This window comes from Carassius gibelio, chromosome A13 (genome assembly GCF_023724105.1).
Source record: "Carassius gibelio isolate Cgi1373 ecotype wild population from Czech Republic chromosome A13, carGib1.2-hapl.c, whole genome shotgun sequence".
Taxonomy (NCBI): domain Eukaryota; kingdom Metazoa; phylum Chordata; class Actinopteri; order Cypriniformes; family Cyprinidae; genus Carassius; species Carassius gibelio.
In genome coordinates this window covers 19,985,051-20,004,499 of record NC_068383.1, presented here as the reverse complement: position 1 = coordinate 20,004,499, position 19,449 = coordinate 19,985,051, and the positions used below count along the sequence as shown (strand labels likewise).

Below are 19,449 nucleotides of genomic sequence, written 5' to 3'. Positions count from 1 at the left end.
TGTTTTTTTTTTTCACAGTTAATTTACTCAGCCTCTTGTCGTTCCAGTCCTGTATGACAGACTTTCTTCTGCAGAACATGAAAGATATCTTGAAGAATGTTGGCAACCAAACCGTTTCCGTTTCCATTCGCTTCCAGTATATGGACAAAAATACACTACATTCCACAGGAGAAAGTTAGTCATACAGGTTTGGAATGACATGGTGAGGAAATGACAGAATCCCTTTAAATGTCCAAAAATTGAAATCATCATTTGTTTTTCCAAATGATTAACATCCAAACATTTCTTTCCAGAAAACTGAAAGGAATGTTTATTATACCATCAAAATCATAAAGTACTCCATGTAGGCACAGACTGAAATGAAATTGAAGAAATCTTTTTTCTGATTTTTTTTTTTTTGAAAGTTTAGATGCATCAGGAGTGATTTCATCAATGAAAAAAAAAAAAAAAAACATGGGATTTAACAAGGCACATGACATTGATTACGTTAGCTTTTTGTCCTTTGAGGAGCTTGGAGGTATAAATCAGCCACCATAGTAGATTAAAGAGTGCACAAAAATGGAAATTGTCATTATTTACCCACTCTCAGGTCGTTCTAAACCTGTAGGACTTTGTAAGTAACTAAACAATTTTGGTTACCATTGATTTCCAGTTTAAAGATGAAAAAAAAAATTCTTAAGGGCTAGAATTACGGAGCCCTTACAGTGACCTTTGCAAAAAATAAAATACTGCATGAAAAGGGTCAAATCTGGTGATATCTGGCCATAGTAAACTACTGGGTATTTTCAGGTTTGTCAGATATACAGGTGTTGGTCATATAATTAGGATATCATCAAAAAGTTGATTTAACTAAATCCATTCAAAAAGTGAAACTTGTATATTATATTCATTCATTACACACAGACTGATATATTTCAAATGTTTATTTTTATTATTATTTTAATTTTGATGATTATAATTGACAACTAAGGAAAATCCCAAATTCAGTATCTCAGAAAATTAGAATATAACTTAAGACCAATACAAAGAAAGGATTTTCAGAAATCTTGGCCAACTAAAAAGTATGAAAATGAAAAGTATGAGCATGTACGGCACTCAATACTTAGTTGGGGCTCCTTTTGCCTGAATTACTGCTGCAATGCGGCGTGGCATGGAGTCGATCAGTCTGTGGCACTGCTCAGGTGTTATGAGAGCCCAGGTTGCTCTGATAGTGGCCTTCAGCTCTTCTGCATTGTTGGGTCTGGCATATCACATCTTCCTCTTTACAATACCCCACAGATTTTCAATAGGTTTAAAGTAAGGCAAGTTTGCTGGCCAATTAAGAACAGGGATACCATGGTCCTTAAACCAGGTACTGGTAGGTTTGCACTGTGTGCAGGGGCCAAGTCCTGTTGGAAAATGAAATCTGCATCTCCATAAAGTTGGTCAGCAGCAGGAAGCATGAAGTGCTCTAAAACTTCCTGGTATACAGCTGTGTTAACCTTGGACCTCAGAAAACACAGTGGACCAACGCCAGCAGATGACATGGCACCCCAAACCATCACTGACTGTGGAAACTTTACACTGGACCTCAAGCAACGTGGATTGTGTGCCTTTCCTCTCTTCCTCCAGACTCTGGGACCCTGATATCCAAAGGAAATGCAAAATTTACTTTCATCAGAGAACATAACTTTGGACCATTCAGTAGCAGTCCAGTCCTTTTTGAAGTGAGACGCTTCTGATGCTGTCTGTTTTTCAATAGTGGATTGACTCCAGCTGCAGTTCACTCTTTGTGAATCTCCCCCACATTTTTGAACGGGTTTTGTTTCACAATCCTCTCCAGGGTGCGGTTATTCCTATTGCTTGTACACTTTTTTTCTACCACATCTTTTCCTTCCCTTCGCCTCTCTATTAATGTGCTTGGACACAGAGCTCTGTGAACATCCAGCCTCTTACAATGACCTTTTGTGTCTTGCCCTCCTTGTGCAGGTGTCAATGTTCCTCTTTTGGACAACTGTCAAGACAGCAGTCTTCCCCATGAGTGTGTAGCCAACAGACCTAGACTGAGAGACCATTTAAAGGCCTTTGCTGTTTTGAGTTAATTAGCTGATTAAAGGGTGGCACCAGGTGTCTTCAATATTGAACCTTTTCACAATGTTCTAATTTTCTGAGAATCAAAAATTAGAATGAGAATCGAGAATTTGGGATTTTCCTTAGTTGTGAGTTATAAACATCAAAATTAAAAGAAATAAACATTTGAAATATATCAGTCTGTGTGTAATGAATGAATATAATATACAAGTTTCACTTTTTGAATGGAATCCGTGAAATAAAATCAACGTTTTGATGATATTCTAATTATATGACTGGCACCTGTATGTGGAAATTACCCAAGCCAAGTTACACAGAACAGCACACTTCCAGAAACACCCACATACTCCGGTGTGCACGGACATATACAGGAATCCAGGAAATTCCATGGACATATATAAAGCTGAAACTGCTGGTCGTGAGAACTGGTGGCTTGTAGACCTTTCATACGTCAATGACCAGCAGTTAAGACTTAGTAGACTTCAAACGAAATCGAACAACGAACTGATATGATGTCATTTCGTACAATATCAGGCTGAAACGAAGCTAGTCTTCGTATGGATATTTCAAAAACAGCCCAGCCCAGGCATTCTTTCTCCCCAGTTTCATTTTTCTTTCCATGCAATTTTACAGAAATCAAGACATCGTCCTTTACTGGTGTATCGGGGTAAGTGGTTTCTCTAGCAGTATCTCTAGTGATTAATTCCCCACAAAACGTCAGCGTGTGTTATGAGGTATGATGTGTATCTTTCCCTGTGCAACAGTGGGCCTTTTCAATAGTTATGTTTAGTCAAATCTAGCAAAGAGTATATCATTATGCACAATATACATCATGCGCAAAACCAGTTAAGACTAATTATTTATATTGTGTAAAACTAATTTAATGTCAAAACTATTTACACTGTAATTTTGTCTCAATGTTTCCTCTTTTCTACAGTATGCTACACCCAAAGAGGGTCAACTCCTCTGCAGAGATTATAAATACCAAAAGTTCAGAAGGTTGTTGCAATGTTTTATTAACCATTTTTGTATTGTTTCACTCATCCAATTAAATATTTTCCTTTACAAAACATTGTATGTTTTATCCTGCAAGACTTAAGATAAGGCTAGGAGGAAGTTTTAATAGTTTCACTCCAGAAAGGCCCGACAACAGTTATAAGCAAAGGTGGAAATGTATTAAAACATAAATGACATGCAAAGAGAAAAACAATGACACTTTATATTTTACCATATATTTATTACATTGTAAAAAGTACATGAACTTTTATTCATATATATATCTCTATCAAACCTATTTCTGTCTTCGGCCACCTCTTAGGTTTGTGAAGGTGTGATCACTGATCTGCAGTCACGGCATGGACGATATACAATAAATTACAGTATCATTCCTTAAAGAACCTACAGTCTCTGTACTGATCCAAACATAGCATGAGTCTCAGGGTCATATACGCTGATCACTTGAAGCTCTTGAGCTCTTGGCTGATGGAAGCGGAGGTGCAGGTTAGAGTTATTATATTTTTATTAGTGGATTTTTAAGATTCGACTTCTCACGAAGCATTCATTAATTCATACCAAGTGGCTCATAGAAGTGATCCGTGGACTTCCAGAGCCGAGATCAAGACAATAAAGGGATACAACTGATGAAACATTTATTTGGAAGAAATGATCTATTGTCCAGGAGAAATTCTTGAAAGGGTAAGCTTCAAAGAGCAGATGTGCCTCAGCAAAACAACATAAACGTGAGAAACAAAACCAGCTCTCTTTAAGACAACTCGCGGATAAAAATACCCATCAAAATAAAACAAATGCTGACACACAGCTGGTTTGTTTAGTTGAGAAACATCAGTGAGGTGTCTGGAATGTCGTAGAGATGCAGGATAATGAATTATGTGGCGTCATTATAAGCCAGATTTTATTGTTTTTAACCAAAAGAACAAATGTAGAGTTTACCCAAAAATGAACATTCGGTAATCATTTACTCACCCTCATGTTGTTCCATACCTGTATGACATTCTTTCATCAAAGATATTTAAAGAAAAACCCTGGTCCATACAATAGAAAATCAATGGGCGATTTCCACCAGAAGTTCTACAACATTTCTATAGAAGAAAGAAATTCATACAGATTTTGGAATGGCATGAGGGTGAGTAAATAATAATAGAATTTAGTTTTTTGGGTGAACTATGCTTTCAATTTTCAAATGAACCATGAATGGCAAACATTTTACGTGGCTACATCTTTTTCGTTTCCTATGGAGCAATTTACGGTGAAACTTTATAATTAAAGTGATCACTGCCTGAGTAAATCTCAAGAGTAACAACTGAGTATTGATGTATTAAAATCTGCTCTGACGGGAGCTCTGATCTAGTCTTGTCTATAATGAACTGTCCTCCAGCGTGGTACCTCCTGTTTTGAATAAATAGGATCATCTACAGTATGAAACATCTCTTAACAGAGGCACATTCGAGTCTGAGCAGTTTGGGAGTTGCTTTGATGTCTGAAATGAGGAAAGGCAACCATGCATGTCGATGTCCTCCATGCACTCTTATTCCAGGTCCTGCTGTTACATAATTTAATAGTGTGGGCTACAGCGAGTGCACACGTGCAGGAGAACAGTCACATCAGATGCTGCTTCCACTGTTTCTCCCTCAGACGTGGCGGCACTTTTTTGGGCTTATGTTTGAGGGGCGGGTCAGTCGTTGGAGGGGCGGGGCAGCAGGGGCACTGGTGAGGTAGCCTCTATGAGAGCCGGGTTCAGAATGATTGGCAGGGACATCGGGGAGACGCCCACTTGCAGAGGAGAGGCGAGCGGCTGCAGGATGAGTGGAGACTGGCCCAGAGGACGCGGCGGGGACTCAGGAGGACTCGTCTTCGCTGGAGTGGGCATCGGTGGTTTTGAGGGAGGAACTGGAGATGATCTGTCTGTTCCTGCACAGAAGAAATAGAAGAGTTGACCATTTTGACAATAACTCAAAATAATCAAAAGATGATATACAATATTGTTTATAAAGTTAAAACATTTCTAAACGTTTTTTAAAATTACAAAATATTTATTTCCAAATAAAAGCTGTTCTTTTGAATTTTTAATTAATAAGAAAAATCATAGAAAAATGCCAAATATTTCTCACACACACACACACACACACACACACACACAGACACGAGGGGCTGTACAAGCCATGATTAATTCTGGCACTCTCACACACTTGCATTCTTCTTTCACATACACACATTTCTACTCTCTCATTCACACACTATACATGTATGAATCTGTGTATGAATATATATATACACATTCGATAATGTATGACATTCATCAAAATTGAGATTTATACATCATCTGAAAGCTGAATAAATAAAATAAGCTGTAAAAAAAAAAACGTAATATTTATCATTAAAAAATATGTATATAAATAATTGATATAAATAACACCCATAATAACAAGAACCATTATTGACCATTGAGCACAAATAATAATTTATAATAATTAAGATTTGAGTTCAGAATGATTTCTGAAATGTATAAAACTGAAGACTGGAGTAATTTCAGCTTTGCGTCACAGGAATAAATTACATTTCTTAATATGTTCAAAATTAAAACATTTATTTTAAATTTTAATAATATTACACAATATTACTGTATTTTTGATCAAATAAATGCAGCCTCGGCAAGCATTACAGAAATCTTATCAACCCCAAAACCTTTAACCAGTAATGTGAACTATTACCATAGTAAACACTATACCACCCATTCCAATTCGACACCATACCCATGTGTCTAAATAATGCTTATGATCACCGTTGGCACTAGGTGTGGGCATATCCTGAGGAGATGCAGGTCTGCTGTGGATGTTTGGCTCTGCGGGGGCAGCTGGCACTGGTGAGGGGGCTGGCACAGGGGGAGAGGCGGGAGTAACAGCAGCAGGCGGCGGGACAGGCTCCACAGGAACATTACATACAGGTTCTGTACAAAAACAAAAAACAGAAGATATCAGCTAACCAAATCCATATCTACTGTATGTTGTACATGGTTGTGATTAGCCGCTTTTCACTGTCAGGCCAGTGCGAGCCAGGGCGAACAACCAGCGAGGGGACCAAGGCCAAAATCAAGCTGTGTTTCCACTGTCAGACCAGCACTACTGTAAAACCTGCCTTTAACACGCCTCCCTGAAGAGAATGTCACACAACCTCAGCATTTCACCAGTGAGGGGAAAATGTAGGAAAACTATGTCGCAAAAAACAAACTTTTCAGAAGCGGGCAGTTGGTCTTTACATAAACACTCCAGCCTCAATACTTTATATACCAATGATTTACGATTAAAAAAAATTTATTTATTAATTTGTGTCAGGAGTGCACATATGTGAAGCTAAATCCAACAAATATTTATCATTATTTCACATAAATAGAGAACAGACACAGTCTTCAGTACTATTTGTGATGACAGGAATGCACAAAGCGACTCGATTAGGGCTTTTAAGTCCAAAGGCATACGCGCATAACACAACAGAAAAATACTGACATACCCTTATATGTTTACGTCAAATTACTTTAGAAAGAATGAGCATAATTTTAATTTTCCACTATTTATGTAATGCGAGGATGTTTGAGTGCTGTCTTCCCTCTGTCATCCTTTCAGAGGGCTGAAAATCCCGGGCTGTTGGTGCTGAGGAAGCCCTGACTAGGCCCGATCAAGCCCCAGTAGTGACTTGCATGCACTAGAACGCTCGCTTCTGGCCTGAAAGTGGAAACACAGCTATCGGGAGCTCAGTACCTGGAATGACAGCCTGTTTGAAGAGCTCTTCCTTCAGACGGGGCAGGAAACAGTCAATTCTCTCCCAGGTGATTTCCCACAAGTCTGAGTAGCCTGTACGGGAGTCAGCGCTGTGAAAGATCCCTGCTGTGTCCATCACCAGCAGCATGTTCTTCAGAGACTCAGGGATGGCCTCCAGCTGTGCACCAAAGTCAAACACGCTCAATTTAAAAAAATTCAAAATTCAACAGTGCTCAGAATTTAATAATTTGTTTTTTGGGGGTTTTTTTTTGCTGTAAATCTTTGAACATCATTTCTAGGAGTGGGTTATGGCAAAATATCGCCAAGTATTCAAGCAAAAAAAATAAATCTGTACACTACACTGCAGCCTTCACTGAATTATCCACCAATTAGATACAAAAGCTCTTCATTCAAGAGCAGTGAAGGGTTTTTTTGTTTTGTTTTTTTGTCTTTTGTTGCTTGATTAATATTAAATGACAGATAACAAGTATATTGGGCTGCTGTCACTTTAAAACCTAAAGCACAGATCTAATGTACAAACAGATGACACTCAAAAACAATAAAACAGATACAACAATTTTATCCTTAGATATATTTCACTCCCTTAGCTCGACATAAAATGAGTCCCTGTGACTTCTACACTATTTTCCAAGTCTTCTGCAGTCGATACGATACCTTTGTCTGAGGAACACATTGCAATTTTAATTGTTGTTAATATTATACTTCAGGAACAACATGAGGGTAAAATGATGAGATCATGTTGAGGTCAATACAGGTGATTCTCATACTCATCTGAGAGCATCTTACCAGAAGATCGCTGGAGCCAGCGTGCATGTACTTGTCCATGAAGTCTAAAATGGTGAGCCAGAGGGCAGCAAACGTGGGCAGAGAAAGCAGTGGAGAGAGATGCTGCAGGAACACCTGAGGAGGTCAAAAAATGTCAATAAATGAAATGAATTCAGATTTAAGTTATTAGGATAAATGAGTCCTATACCAGACCTTAGAAAGCAGTGTACAGGCCCTCATCCTGGTCTCCTCCATGCCTCCCACATCAGCTGGACTGATGTTGTCTAGGAGTTTGGTCAGCAAAGGAAACAGGACCTGAAGACAGACGGACATTACCACCATTTCTCAGTTCTATGTACAGAAGAACCTTTTCCCAAAACTAAATATTCATGTTCAACTAAATAGCCAAACAGAACTAGTTCACCTTGTTGAAGCAGGACTCCCACTCCACTGCATCCAGAGTTTGTAGATCGTGTACAAGAAGTGCCCTCTGTAGGTAGGTGAGAGCTTGCATCCGGACTTGCCTCCGTGCATCACAGCACAACCATGCCATCCCTACAAGGCCGAAACACATACATTACAAAGCATCGCTCAGCATCATACATTCAAAAAGACATCAGATAATACAACAAAACCTCAATATTGTGAGCATATGTGTTTTGGCTTGTCTGACCTTGAAGAAGTGGACACCAGCAGCTGGACCACAGTGTTTGAGAATCCGCCTGGATTTTTCTGCCAGCATCCTCTAGATGGCGCTGTTCCTCTGCCCAAGAGCTGTAGATGCCGGCTGCTCGAGTGTGCAGTGTGTGCATCAGGTCTAACAACTATATGGACAAACAGGCTGTTTTAATAATCACTAAACACACACACACACACACACAAACATACACTTTGCTTTTCTAACAGACTCACTTTCATCTTATTAATGGAGACAATATAAATTGCAATACAACCACTACTGAGACATGACAGATGTTTTTCACAGATTACCGCTCATGCTCGTTCTAGATCAGATACAGATAAATGATCACAGTAAAGATTGCATTTATATGAATGCATTAGCGAGAGGCCGATTGCATGTGAATTAATTCTACCTGGCAGTGTCTCTCTACTAAAAGTTAAGCAGTGGGTTTTAGTAAATAAGAAATATATGCTAGAACTTTTCAGCTTCTAAGCTATATTATTGAGAAATCACAGAACAGAATGCTACTGAATGTGTCCATGTGATCTGCGCGTGATGAACGAGCTTCTGTCTGTAGCCTATGTGTGTGTGTTACAGTGCAGCAGCACATTAGATTAGAACATCAATTAATTTACCTGTACAATAAGCTGTTTAATACATGCATTCTCCCATTCAATTTCAGGCATTCAGATTATATAATCACACGTGTCTTGTAGAGCGCTTTTGTGTTATGCATTTGTCACGTTAACTCTGGAAACGAAGTGTAAATGTTGACTTCAAAGATTTCTTATCCTGTTGCGCAAACTATAGGACCAGCAGCTAATCGACTAGTCTTTGCTGACGCTCAGTTAGGTAGCCATACAAATCAGCTGTGCCATTATTTATAAATATTTATTTGTTTTCTGCATTACTTCAATAATAATACAAAAAAATCAATGTTCTAAATCTAATCTTAAAGTAATCAACTAAGAATTAGATGGAGAAGTGAAAAGTAGTCAAGAAAAAAAAGAAAAGAAAATATTCTCACAAAAATAGGCTTGATTTTCTTTAAGCAAAACATTCTCTCTCTCTCTCTCTCTCCTATATATATATGTGTGTGTGTGTGTGTGTGTGTGTGTGTGTGTGTGTGTGTGTGTGTGTGTGTGTGTGTGTGTGTGTGTGTGTGTCCTAAAGACACAGTCCTAGAGGCAAAACATTTTCTAGAAAATCTTAATGCACTGGGAGCTTCTCAGTGAGATTCAGATAAATTTGTATTAATATCTAATAATTAATATCCAATAATCATGCAGTCAATACTTTTATGTCAGTTTCTAAATCTTTACTTGAATACTTCATGCTGCTGTTGAAGACCTAAAAACTACTAATTTATTTCTACATATTACTATTTACTTTCAATCAATGTGGACTTGATTGTGAAATACCTTTAATCATTAATTAACTATACATTTTTAATAATTAACATTTTTAAATAAAGCTCTGCTTGACAGCGTTGTCGTTTTTGCTGTGGTATCAAAACTTAGTAAAGAAATGTGAAATTGTACTTTTATAAGTGTTGAAAACTTACATTTTTGTATTAACTAAACAAATCTCAAAGCAAAGCATGAATACAGCTGTAGTGTAGAGTTTTTTTAAATGTGAAATGAGAAAGCCATCCCCCAGAGCAGATCGGCAAGCATGATGATGGACAGATTTAGGAATTAGGGAAAGGGCTGTTATACTTACGTCCAGACTAACCTGAAAAGACACCGTGTGGTAACTGGCCGGCACGCCCTCGTCTTCCTCATCGTCGCTATGGGAACGGGTGGGCCGCTGACTGGACGCTTTGGTTCTCCGTGATGTGCCTTCCTTCTCGCGCGGCTTCTTTCGGAGCCGGCTGGATTTGGAGTCGTATTTGTGGCTCTTTCTCTTCTCGTGGGCGCGGTAGCCTGCGGAGGGCGTGGAAACAATCAACAGAGTGACTAACAAGGGAACTCAAATTAAGTTTTCAAGTGCTCACCGCCCCATTCTCACGACTGTCAAGCTTTTCTCAATGTGACAGCCCAACTTCTCAACCTTTAACTTGTTGATTATCTGAAAAATCTTGGTCAATTTTGGGATTGCAATCAAAAATATTGTGCTCTGTTTTCAGTGAAAGGAGAATAGAGCAGATATCCATCATATCATTATCATGAACTGCGTCCATTAGATGTTCAAAACTCAAAACTTTGATCTGCCGCCCTCAATGTGAGTATATAAGCCCCTGATGACAGCAGGTATCTTCCCATGTAAACAGAGGCCTCTAGCTCATGAAAAGGCCATGCCGATTGGCAGAGCACAGCTACAAAGTGCTGACAGAGTCCTGACTAAGCCTACTGTAGATCGCCGACCACCCTAGATAGAGCAACTGAAAGACAAGAGTGAAGGATAAATAGAGAGGGCACACAAGACAGATGAATTGCCCCCGAGTTAAATGACTCACCAGTGGAGCACAGCTCCAGATACAGCACTAAAGAGCTTACAGGCACTGACACATCCAATTACAAAGACACAGAAGAGAGGCAGACACTCTAATCCCCCAAGGAGTCGAACTTCCAAGATGAAGTTTGAATAAACGCCCTCCAAAAGATTTGTTTGGAATGAAACCCATCCTAAAATGAAATGTGACTTGTACTCTGGCAACACTGAATATTTAGTTAATGTGGCAGCATTCAAACGGGAGCAATGGCTGTGTGTCATGTGGTAATGTGGAGATGATAATTCATATTCATCAGATATTTAACAATTAATTTGTGTCAATGAACTCACCATATTCAGCAAAAAAAATATTCAAGTAATTGCCATTTTACAAAACATGCATAAGCAGGGGGCATTTTCACCTTCAGAAGGGCATTTTATTTCATTTCTAACTGTATTAAATATATAACATCCGTAGTCAAATTCTCTTATTTTAACAACTGAATTAGAAAAATAGGACACTATAGGGCAGTTACCAATCAAATGAAACCAGTATCGACAAAAGCCATCATTGGACTGCAGTTAAAGTTGCATTAATAATGCTATGAGATGGTATTTTTTAATATGAAACTAAAACCACCATAAAGTGGAAATGAGTTACTGGCTTAATAAGGGAGTCTTTGAATCATTATTTCAATCAATTAGTTTAAAAAGCCTGATCAATTCACAAATGAAGCAAGTGTCTTGTCTTTATGAATGGGTCATCGAATCATTCACTCCATCGATTTGTTCAGATAAAGAATTGCAATTGTGCTGATATTTTGGGAAAACAACACTCTTGTGTGACATTGCTTAACTATAACATGCTATGAATTTAACAAAAACTAATACAGGTGGATTTCTGATCTTGTATCTTGAACTTTTGTGACTTATTCATTTCAGTGGCATTTCACACCCAAAGCCCCAGTTAATTTCGGACACTAAGCACTTTGTTGTATAAGAGATACATACCTCCATTAAGGCTCGCCTCCACAAACACTCGTATGGCTTTAACACAAAGTTCAAAGTTTTCTGGAGTGACATGGGCGGCATCGCGTACGATGAAGGAAAGAGAGTCCACACACTTGATCAGGGATTTGGTGTCATGCAAACCCATGTCCTGCCCAAGAGTTAAACTGTACTGGTTAACGAGAGGATGGCTCAAGGGTTTTGAAGCTGGGGTCCCTGCTGCCTTAGATCCATCCAAATCCTCTTTACCCACCTGCCAAAAACAGAAAAAAAAATCATATTGGGGACATGTCTATCCAAATCAACATTCATTATAATGATAGGAGACACACTGCCCTTAGTGAGGGCGGATCTGTCTCAAACAGACTTCCTGTCTGGGGTATTATGCGAACACTTACCACTAGCCAGCCTACATCCACATCAGTAGCTGAACGAGGCATTCTGGATCTGCTGTGCTCAGTGTAAACCTCAGAGTCGGACGTATATCCCCGATCAAGACGAACTTCGCTCTCATGATATAAACTCAGTTCGCTATCTGACTGAGCACCTGGAACAAAGGGATAACACAAGATAAGCCCATCTGGAAAAGTACTTTAGGCCACACTTGACTGCGTCTTGAGGTGCATTAACAGATAAGATGGTTGGAAATGTGTAGAAATGACTGAATCACCTGCGTCGATGTCTGGGTTGATGTCGGTGACCTGTAGAGCAGCCGGAGGTTTGACCCCAGCCCCGATGCACTCCAAAAGTGTAAAGAGCGTGTACCAGTCGTCAGTGCAGTGGATGTTGGCAGCATTGGTTTTAAGCAGCTCATGCAAGCCATAGGCCACCTCTCGACTGACTCTGATAAGGACGTAAGGTTTCATCATCAACAACAAGCGAAGAGAGAGGAGAACCTGTGCAGGGAGAGGAAGGAAACTGCTTAGCGGTCTGTTTGGTTCACTTCCTGCTCGTCTTCTCACAGTTTTATCCTCCACAACACTAGTCGTTAACATGCATTCATCAGCACTGTAACACAGCCAACTTATATTACACAAAGTGAGAGTTTGCACTGTATGTGTCAAGTGTGCGTACCTGTGAGCCTATGTCCTCTCTGCGCAATAAGCGTATGGCGAGTCTGAGCAATCCCACCACTGCTCTCTCCACCAGGAAGCAGCTCTCACTGGCATGGACGCACAACTGGTACAGATGATCCCGTACCGTTTGCCAAACACATGATACTCTGTCCCTGCAAACACACAGACATCTCTGTATAGAAACCTACAAGCTGCTGTATCTTAGTCTGACTACATCGACTAGTAATTCTCAATGACGCAATGCAACGCGTTAATGAGCGCAGTACCTGTTTTCAAGAATAATTCGCAGCAGCATCTCAAGACAAAAAGCTGAATCTTCTTCATCATACGTTTCCTCATCCGGGGTCACTGAGATTAGAGCCTGGAAACATTAAAGATTACATAACAAACAAACCTTTCGGTAATACTGGAACACGCCAAAAAAAAGAAAAAAAAAGAAAATGGTTTCATTCTGGTATACACCCAATCTTATTACATAGCCCGCACACCTTCATGAGCTCCTGTAAAGACTCCAGTTGAAGAAACTTGCTTTCAGTAATCAGCTTTTCTGGGTCACAGTGCTGACGGGAAGAAAGAAGAAATGAGAGAAAATTCTGTTATTCAGGTAGGCCAGCATATTTTTGGAAATGGAGTAATGATTCAGACTGACTTTTTAAAGCAATGTCTTTTGTGAGTGAATGTGTGTGCTGCACCTTTATGCAGAGCAGGGCAGCTTGTTTGGCCTCCTGGTTCTCAGTGGAGGGGCCTCGGTGCCCGGACTGTTCACTCAGTGTTAACCAGCTCACAAAACTCAATACAGCTGACTCACCCCTGACAGAAGTACAATTGTAGAAAAGAAAAGATTAACTTAACTAATTTGTCCAGGACCTTCAGGCACCTCAAAAAAGAGCTGGTTTAGATTGACATAAAAAAATCTAATTGAGCTGAAAATGACAAATGACTTTAAATGTGCTTTAAAAACTTTTCCACAACTGGCCAAGATCTTTTGAGTTTAATTAATATTCAGATTTCCTGATTAAGCAGATCAAACATTTCATTAGAGACATAGTGCGCTTATATATATATATAAAGGGTGTAACGGTACGCAAAAATCACGGTTCGGTGCACACCTCGGTTTTAAAGTCACGGTTCGGCTCATTTTCGGTACAGAAAGGGAAAGAAATGCAAACATTCAACTGCAGGTTGTTTATTACTGTAAAATTTTTTTTAATATTAATATTAAATAAAATACTGCTGCAAAGTTCTCCACTAAATAAAATACTCTCAGGCTCAAACCAATATCATACAATAAAATATAATGAAAAATATAAATAAATAACTATGATTACAGTGCAGCATTACCAATCCCAGCTTGTAGGCCTGCTCATATTTTATATATATATTTAACTTTTCCAAAGTGTAAAGTGCAACATTCACAGTTTCAGTTTTGAGACCTGCTCAGATTTCGTTATAGTGTTGGACTGATCGGAATTAAGAGCAAAGGTCTGTTTAAATGCAGACGGGAGCTGCGTTTGAATTACAATCGTTTTTTTCCTAGTTGTAGTGATGTTCACACTTGCGTGATGCCTTTTGAAAACCTTAGGCCGGTGACACACTGGCATATTGCACCTTTCAAACATAGTCTATTTTGTCGTCAATACTGTTGACGGTGTCCTTTATCAGTAGGCTTTATATTTATGCTCAACATGAAGTATAGATATTGTTGTCGTGAAGACAAGATCCTGGTCTGTCGGCGGTCTCCCTCTATGTCACCTACAATAACAGCAGCGCGCAAGCGCCGCATCAGGCATGATTCCGGTGTGTAAAGACACAGGAAACGCGAAGCAGCCATCACGCAACTGACACGCAGCAGAAACGCCACGCTCATCGCTCACGCCACGCAGCCAGTGTGTCACCGGCCTTAGAATCAGCTGCAGGGCGGGATTTGTGCTGAACACGGAGACTTCCGCCACTTAATATGTTCGTTTGGAAACACAAAAATTTACCTATGTCCCACACACTAAATATTGCATTCAGTCATTCGGTACACACTTGCACCGTACTGAAAGCCCTGTACCGGAAAGGTCCGGTACGGTACACGTACCGTTACACCCCTAATATATATATACACACACACACACACACACACACACACGTACAGAGCTGCAACAACTAATCAATAAAATCGATTATTTATGTGGATAAAAAAACAACGGTATGTCGCATCTGCTACATGACAATAGGGTACACCAGCGGGAATAAAAAAAAAAAAAAAAAAAAACACCAGCAGGAATACTTGAAACATATCAACTCATTTACGCCGACATCACCTTATTATGTCAGTATCTGGGAAAAGACGAAAAAAAGGAGAAACATACACGCAACAAACTATCCCCGCAGCATTTAGACCGACATTTCCAACGGATTTCAAACAGGGCAAAAGACATCAAAACGGCGATTGGTAGGCTTCATTTACATTATAGCCGTGGATATGAGACCTTACTATTCACCATTCATTCTGCCATCACCATTATAGCTTACAGGGAATCCAAAGTGCACCCAAACACCAGACCTGTTGGTTATTGGAGGATCTTCTATTTCTGGTCTGTTAAATGCATTAGACATTTTGCAACGAGCCTTCAGCGCGTGCTGACTGAGCGAGCGCCTTAGGGGCCATTCACATATCGCGCCTAAAAACACGTGGAAAACGCTAGTCACGACGCTTTCTCCTCCTTTCCAAAGCGCTCTGGCAGAACCGCTCATGAGGCGTCTGTCTTTGCGAAGCAACAATGACGTGCTCTGTCCATGAGACGCGGAAATTTCAGCAAAGGATAAATGGATTTGCAGCTCTAAAAATCGCTTGCAGTAGCTCTGCTACTAAATTTATTTCACAATTGCAATCCATATACAACTATGATCAGCTGTTCCTTCATCTTGGCTGAGATTCCAACATTGTTACGGGAAAGGATGAAGCTGATTGGTTAGTTCTTGTCACATGACCCACGGTGCGCTTGCGGCTTTCTGAAAAGTTGAGATGTTTTTACATTTTGCCATATCTAAAACGTACCGAACCGAACCGAGACATCAGTGTATCGTATCGAACCGAACCGTGAATTTTGTGAACCGTTACACCCCTAATATATATATATATATATATATATATATATATATATATATATATATATAAAGCTGAAGTACTTTCAAATATAATCTTCAATATACCTGTTTGATGGTGTCTCTTCACGTTGTAAGGAAATCTTCTCATTTGGGTCCAAAAAGTCCTCAACCTTTCAACAAGAAGGTCATACTGTCAAAAGTGACAATAGGTGGCACTATTCTCCTAAGTATGCAAGTGTTTGTTAAAAGATTTCAAGTGATATGTTGGCACTCCCATCTCACCTCAACCATGGACTTTGGTAAGAGCTCAGCCCTGAAAAGCTGCAACATGGAGTCCATGATGTTCTTCCATCCCTCTCGTAAAATGTCACCATGCCGATGGGCCAGGCTGAACACGGTCTTGGCAGCAATCTGAGCCTTCCTGTTACTGCCAAACACAGTGGGCAGGTTCTCTACAGACTAAAGACACAAATCCCAGTCAGATCTGACCCTCATGACCTACAGCTGCTGCAGGGAACTGAATGTATCTGGTCAGGATGCTCCAGGTCTTACCTCAGAGCTGAGAGTAGTAAACTTGCAGAGTGAAATGATTAAGTTATCAAAGACATCACTGAAGCCATAATGTGCAGAGATCATGGCACATTTCCTGAAAGAAAGCAAAAGAAGTCATGATAAATTTTCAATTTTTTGTAGAAACAAACCTCTGGCAATCATTAAGCACACTAACGGATTTAAAGGCTCTATGCAAAACCGGTCTACCAATCTACAGGTTTTACCTGAACCCAGCAATGGCCTTCTGAATGATATTGTCATCTAGGCTCTTGTCAAAAACGTAGGAGAGGGCAGCAATGGTGGGTCCCCAGGTCATGGTGAAGAGGTCGCGGTCGTAACTGCTGTCAGGCACATGCAGGAACATCCCTTCAGACGAGGCTCCTCTGTGCAGCAGAACACTCCACACATAGTTCTCCTTCACCAGCCCCGTCTGCTCATCAGGCATCACAATCTCCTCGTTCCTGCAGGACCACATTCATTATCTCAGCTCATCTCATATGAGCCATTGTTTACATCATTATACACACACACACACACACACTTAAAGACCAGAGACATGAGGTTTATAATAAACATCAGAGCTCAACAAAAATGGCTTTTTAGATGTTTAGATTTGTACTTATATGCACTTGAAATAGGATGCAGTAAATTGATCAAACATGAAAGTAAAGATTTTACATTGTTACAAATTCTTTTTTTTTTTTTTTATAAATGCTGTTCTTTTGAACTTTCTCTTTCTAAAAGAATCCTAAAAAAAACATGGTTTGTACAAAACAACAGTTTTTAACATTGCTGATCTACAGTTCATTCCTTCTTACATCTGAATGATTTCTGAAGACTGAAGAATGGAGTAATGGCTGATGAAATTCTGCTTTCCAAAAGGAAAATTTTACAATATATTATAATCTAAATCAGTTATTTTAAATTGTAATATTTCACAATATTACTGATTTTATTGTACTTTATCAAATATATGCAGCCATGGTGAGCGAAAGATAACTCTTTCAAAAAATCTTTTAAAAGGTAGTGTATAATGTCTTAAAGGCAAATTAGCAGTAAATAAAGTAATATTAGTTTGTAACAATAGTTAGAAATTATATAGCTATAAATTAACCCAAACTCATGCTGACAATGGCATAACTAAGGTTTATAATTTTTAACCCAATAAAATTTGATCTGTCCAAGATTATTACAAAACAAATTAAATTCTGTAAAAATAATAATAATAATAATAATATATATTAAATTAATGCATTTAGCAGGCGCTTTTATCCTAAGCGACTTAGAGTGCATTCATACTATCAATTTACATTATATACATATATATTTAACAAGTGTCCAGCGAGTAAGAGAAAATGAAAACTATACATGAGCACTAAAGGAAATAACTAACTTGATTGCATTGTAGATGTCTTCCAGCATGTCTTGATCAAAGTCATTTCCTCCATTCACACCTTTGAGATTCTTCTTGAATTGCTGGGAAAATAAAACAAAACAACAAACAGGAGGAGGAAACTGATTAAAATGCTTTCATTCCATCCAATTACAGCGACATCCTCCGACTATCACCTTTCAAATCCAATAATTGGTCTGGGTTTATTACTGCTGGTGACACTTAATAGGTGTTAGTGTTAAGCAGGCTGGTCTAAGGCCAACCTCAGCTCAAATAAACACACTGACGTCCGCTGCTGAGTGATGGCGTTAGGCCACTCTTTTACTGCATACTTTCTTAATGGCAGGTAAAGCAAGGGAAACCGGAGCTCCCCCACGAGAGAGGGATCAACAGAAAGAGAAATAAACACAGGAGTAAACACAGGGACTTTCCAGGACTGGAGAGCTGGAGCAGACACACACACACGCTAGCTGACACAGAGACAAGACAGCTGGACACACCGTCTGCCAAAATCCCACTGCTCCTTGTATTCCTTTACAACACCAGTGCTTTTAGCAGGAAGATCTGTGTGATCATCTGTTTAAATGGAGCTGGTGCTAATGCATGGAAAACTCGAGGTGTCCGTGGGCACCAATGAAAAGATGCCATCAGCCACGAATCTGAGAAATTATTCATTTTATTGCCTGTGGTTTCAGCCTATTTTTCGAACCATGAAGGCAAAAATCAAGCATATTTCCATATTTTTTTTCATTTTGATTATTATCATTACAGTTATTCTATACTGATTACTTAATCACAGGAATATATAGTTGATAGTCGTTACTGTTGACTTGATTGCACAGATACTATTTAAACCGATCTGAGCTGGATGATGACATCACTGAACTGCTTTTATGCTTTATTGACACACTATTTTCCTATTTAATGCTGTTCAGATGCTTTGTCACAAGCTGTATGGTTAAAAGCGCTATATAAATAAAGTTAACTTGACTTTGAATTTTTATCTTATACTAATGTAATATCATTCCTAAACTACACATTAGGGGTGGACGATATTTAAAATATATCGAGATTTTTTTAAACACGATATGGATTTTGACATATCGTATATATCGATATCAGTGTCACATGATCTTTCAGAAATAATTGTAATATGATTTGCTGCTCAAGAAAATTTAACATTATCCATATTTGAAAACGGTTGTGCTTCTTGATATTATTGTGGAAACTGTGATCCAATTTTTTTTCAAAATCCTTTGATGAATAGAAAGTTCAAAAGAATAGCATTTAAAATAGGAATCTTTTATAACATTGTTTTCATAATTCTTTACTGCCTTTTCTGATCCCCAAACATTTAAACAGAGGTGTATATAGATATTTTCACATTTAGGTAATTATAATAAAATCTGACTTTTTATTGGGTCTGTCAGATGTACCAATAGTTTTGTATTGTATCTCTTAACTAGGACTGTCACGTTTCGTTCGAAAATCGATTGCACAACCGATCGGAGCAACCCAAAAAATTCGATTTTAACCAAATATGTACACTATTAATTTTAAAAGAATTAAAAAATATATAGA

At 38.9% G+C, this 19,449-nt stretch overlaps 1 protein-coding gene across 4 annotated transcripts in view; it reads right to left on the bottom strand.

Moving 5' to 3' along the window:
* Window positions 1-3,286: 3,286 nt before the first annotated feature.
* LOC128026440 (Golgi-specific brefeldin A-resistance guanine nucleotide exchange factor 1) overlaps window positions 3,287-19,449 on the bottom strand; it is an 80,630-nt gene continuing 64,467 nt past the window's right edge. For 3 of the 4 annotated variants that reach the window (XM_052613601.1, XM_052613599.1, XM_052613598.1), the window contains exons 21-40: window positions 17,869-17,951; window positions 16,700-16,936; window positions 16,476-16,569; window positions 16,206-16,382; window positions 16,029-16,093; window positions 13,520-13,637; window positions 13,316-13,387; window positions 13,094-13,188; window positions 12,826-12,979; window positions 12,422-12,647; window positions 12,150-12,298; window positions 11,755-12,004; window positions 10,033-10,235; window positions 8,302-8,452; window positions 8,053-8,183; window positions 7,842-7,943; window positions 7,650-7,763; window positions 6,843-7,020; window positions 5,870-6,034; window positions 3,287-4,998 (exon numbers count right to left, since the gene is read on the bottom strand). In XM_052613601.1, coding sequence (XP_052469561.1) covers window positions 4,763-4,998; window positions 5,870-6,034; window positions 6,843-7,020; window positions 7,650-7,763; window positions 7,842-7,943; window positions 8,053-8,183; window positions 8,302-8,452; window positions 10,033-10,235; window positions 11,755-12,004; window positions 12,150-12,298; window positions 12,422-12,647; window positions 12,826-12,979; window positions 13,094-13,188; window positions 13,316-13,387; window positions 13,520-13,637; window positions 16,029-16,093; window positions 16,206-16,382; window positions 16,476-16,569; window positions 16,700-16,936; window positions 17,869-17,951 — 3,000 coding nt within the window. In that variant the 3' untranslated portion in view covers window positions 3,287-4,762. The remainder of the gene's footprint in view (window positions 4,999-5,869; window positions 6,035-6,842; window positions 7,021-7,649; window positions 7,764-7,841; window positions 7,944-8,052; window positions 8,184-8,301; window positions 8,453-10,032; window positions 10,236-11,754; window positions 12,005-12,149; window positions 12,299-12,421; window positions 12,648-12,825; window positions 12,980-13,093; window positions 13,189-13,315; window positions 13,388-13,519; window positions 13,638-16,028; window positions 16,094-16,205; window positions 16,383-16,475; window positions 16,570-16,699; window positions 16,937-17,868; window positions 17,952-19,449) is intronic. The other variant, XM_052613600.1, reaches the window with a different exon arrangement.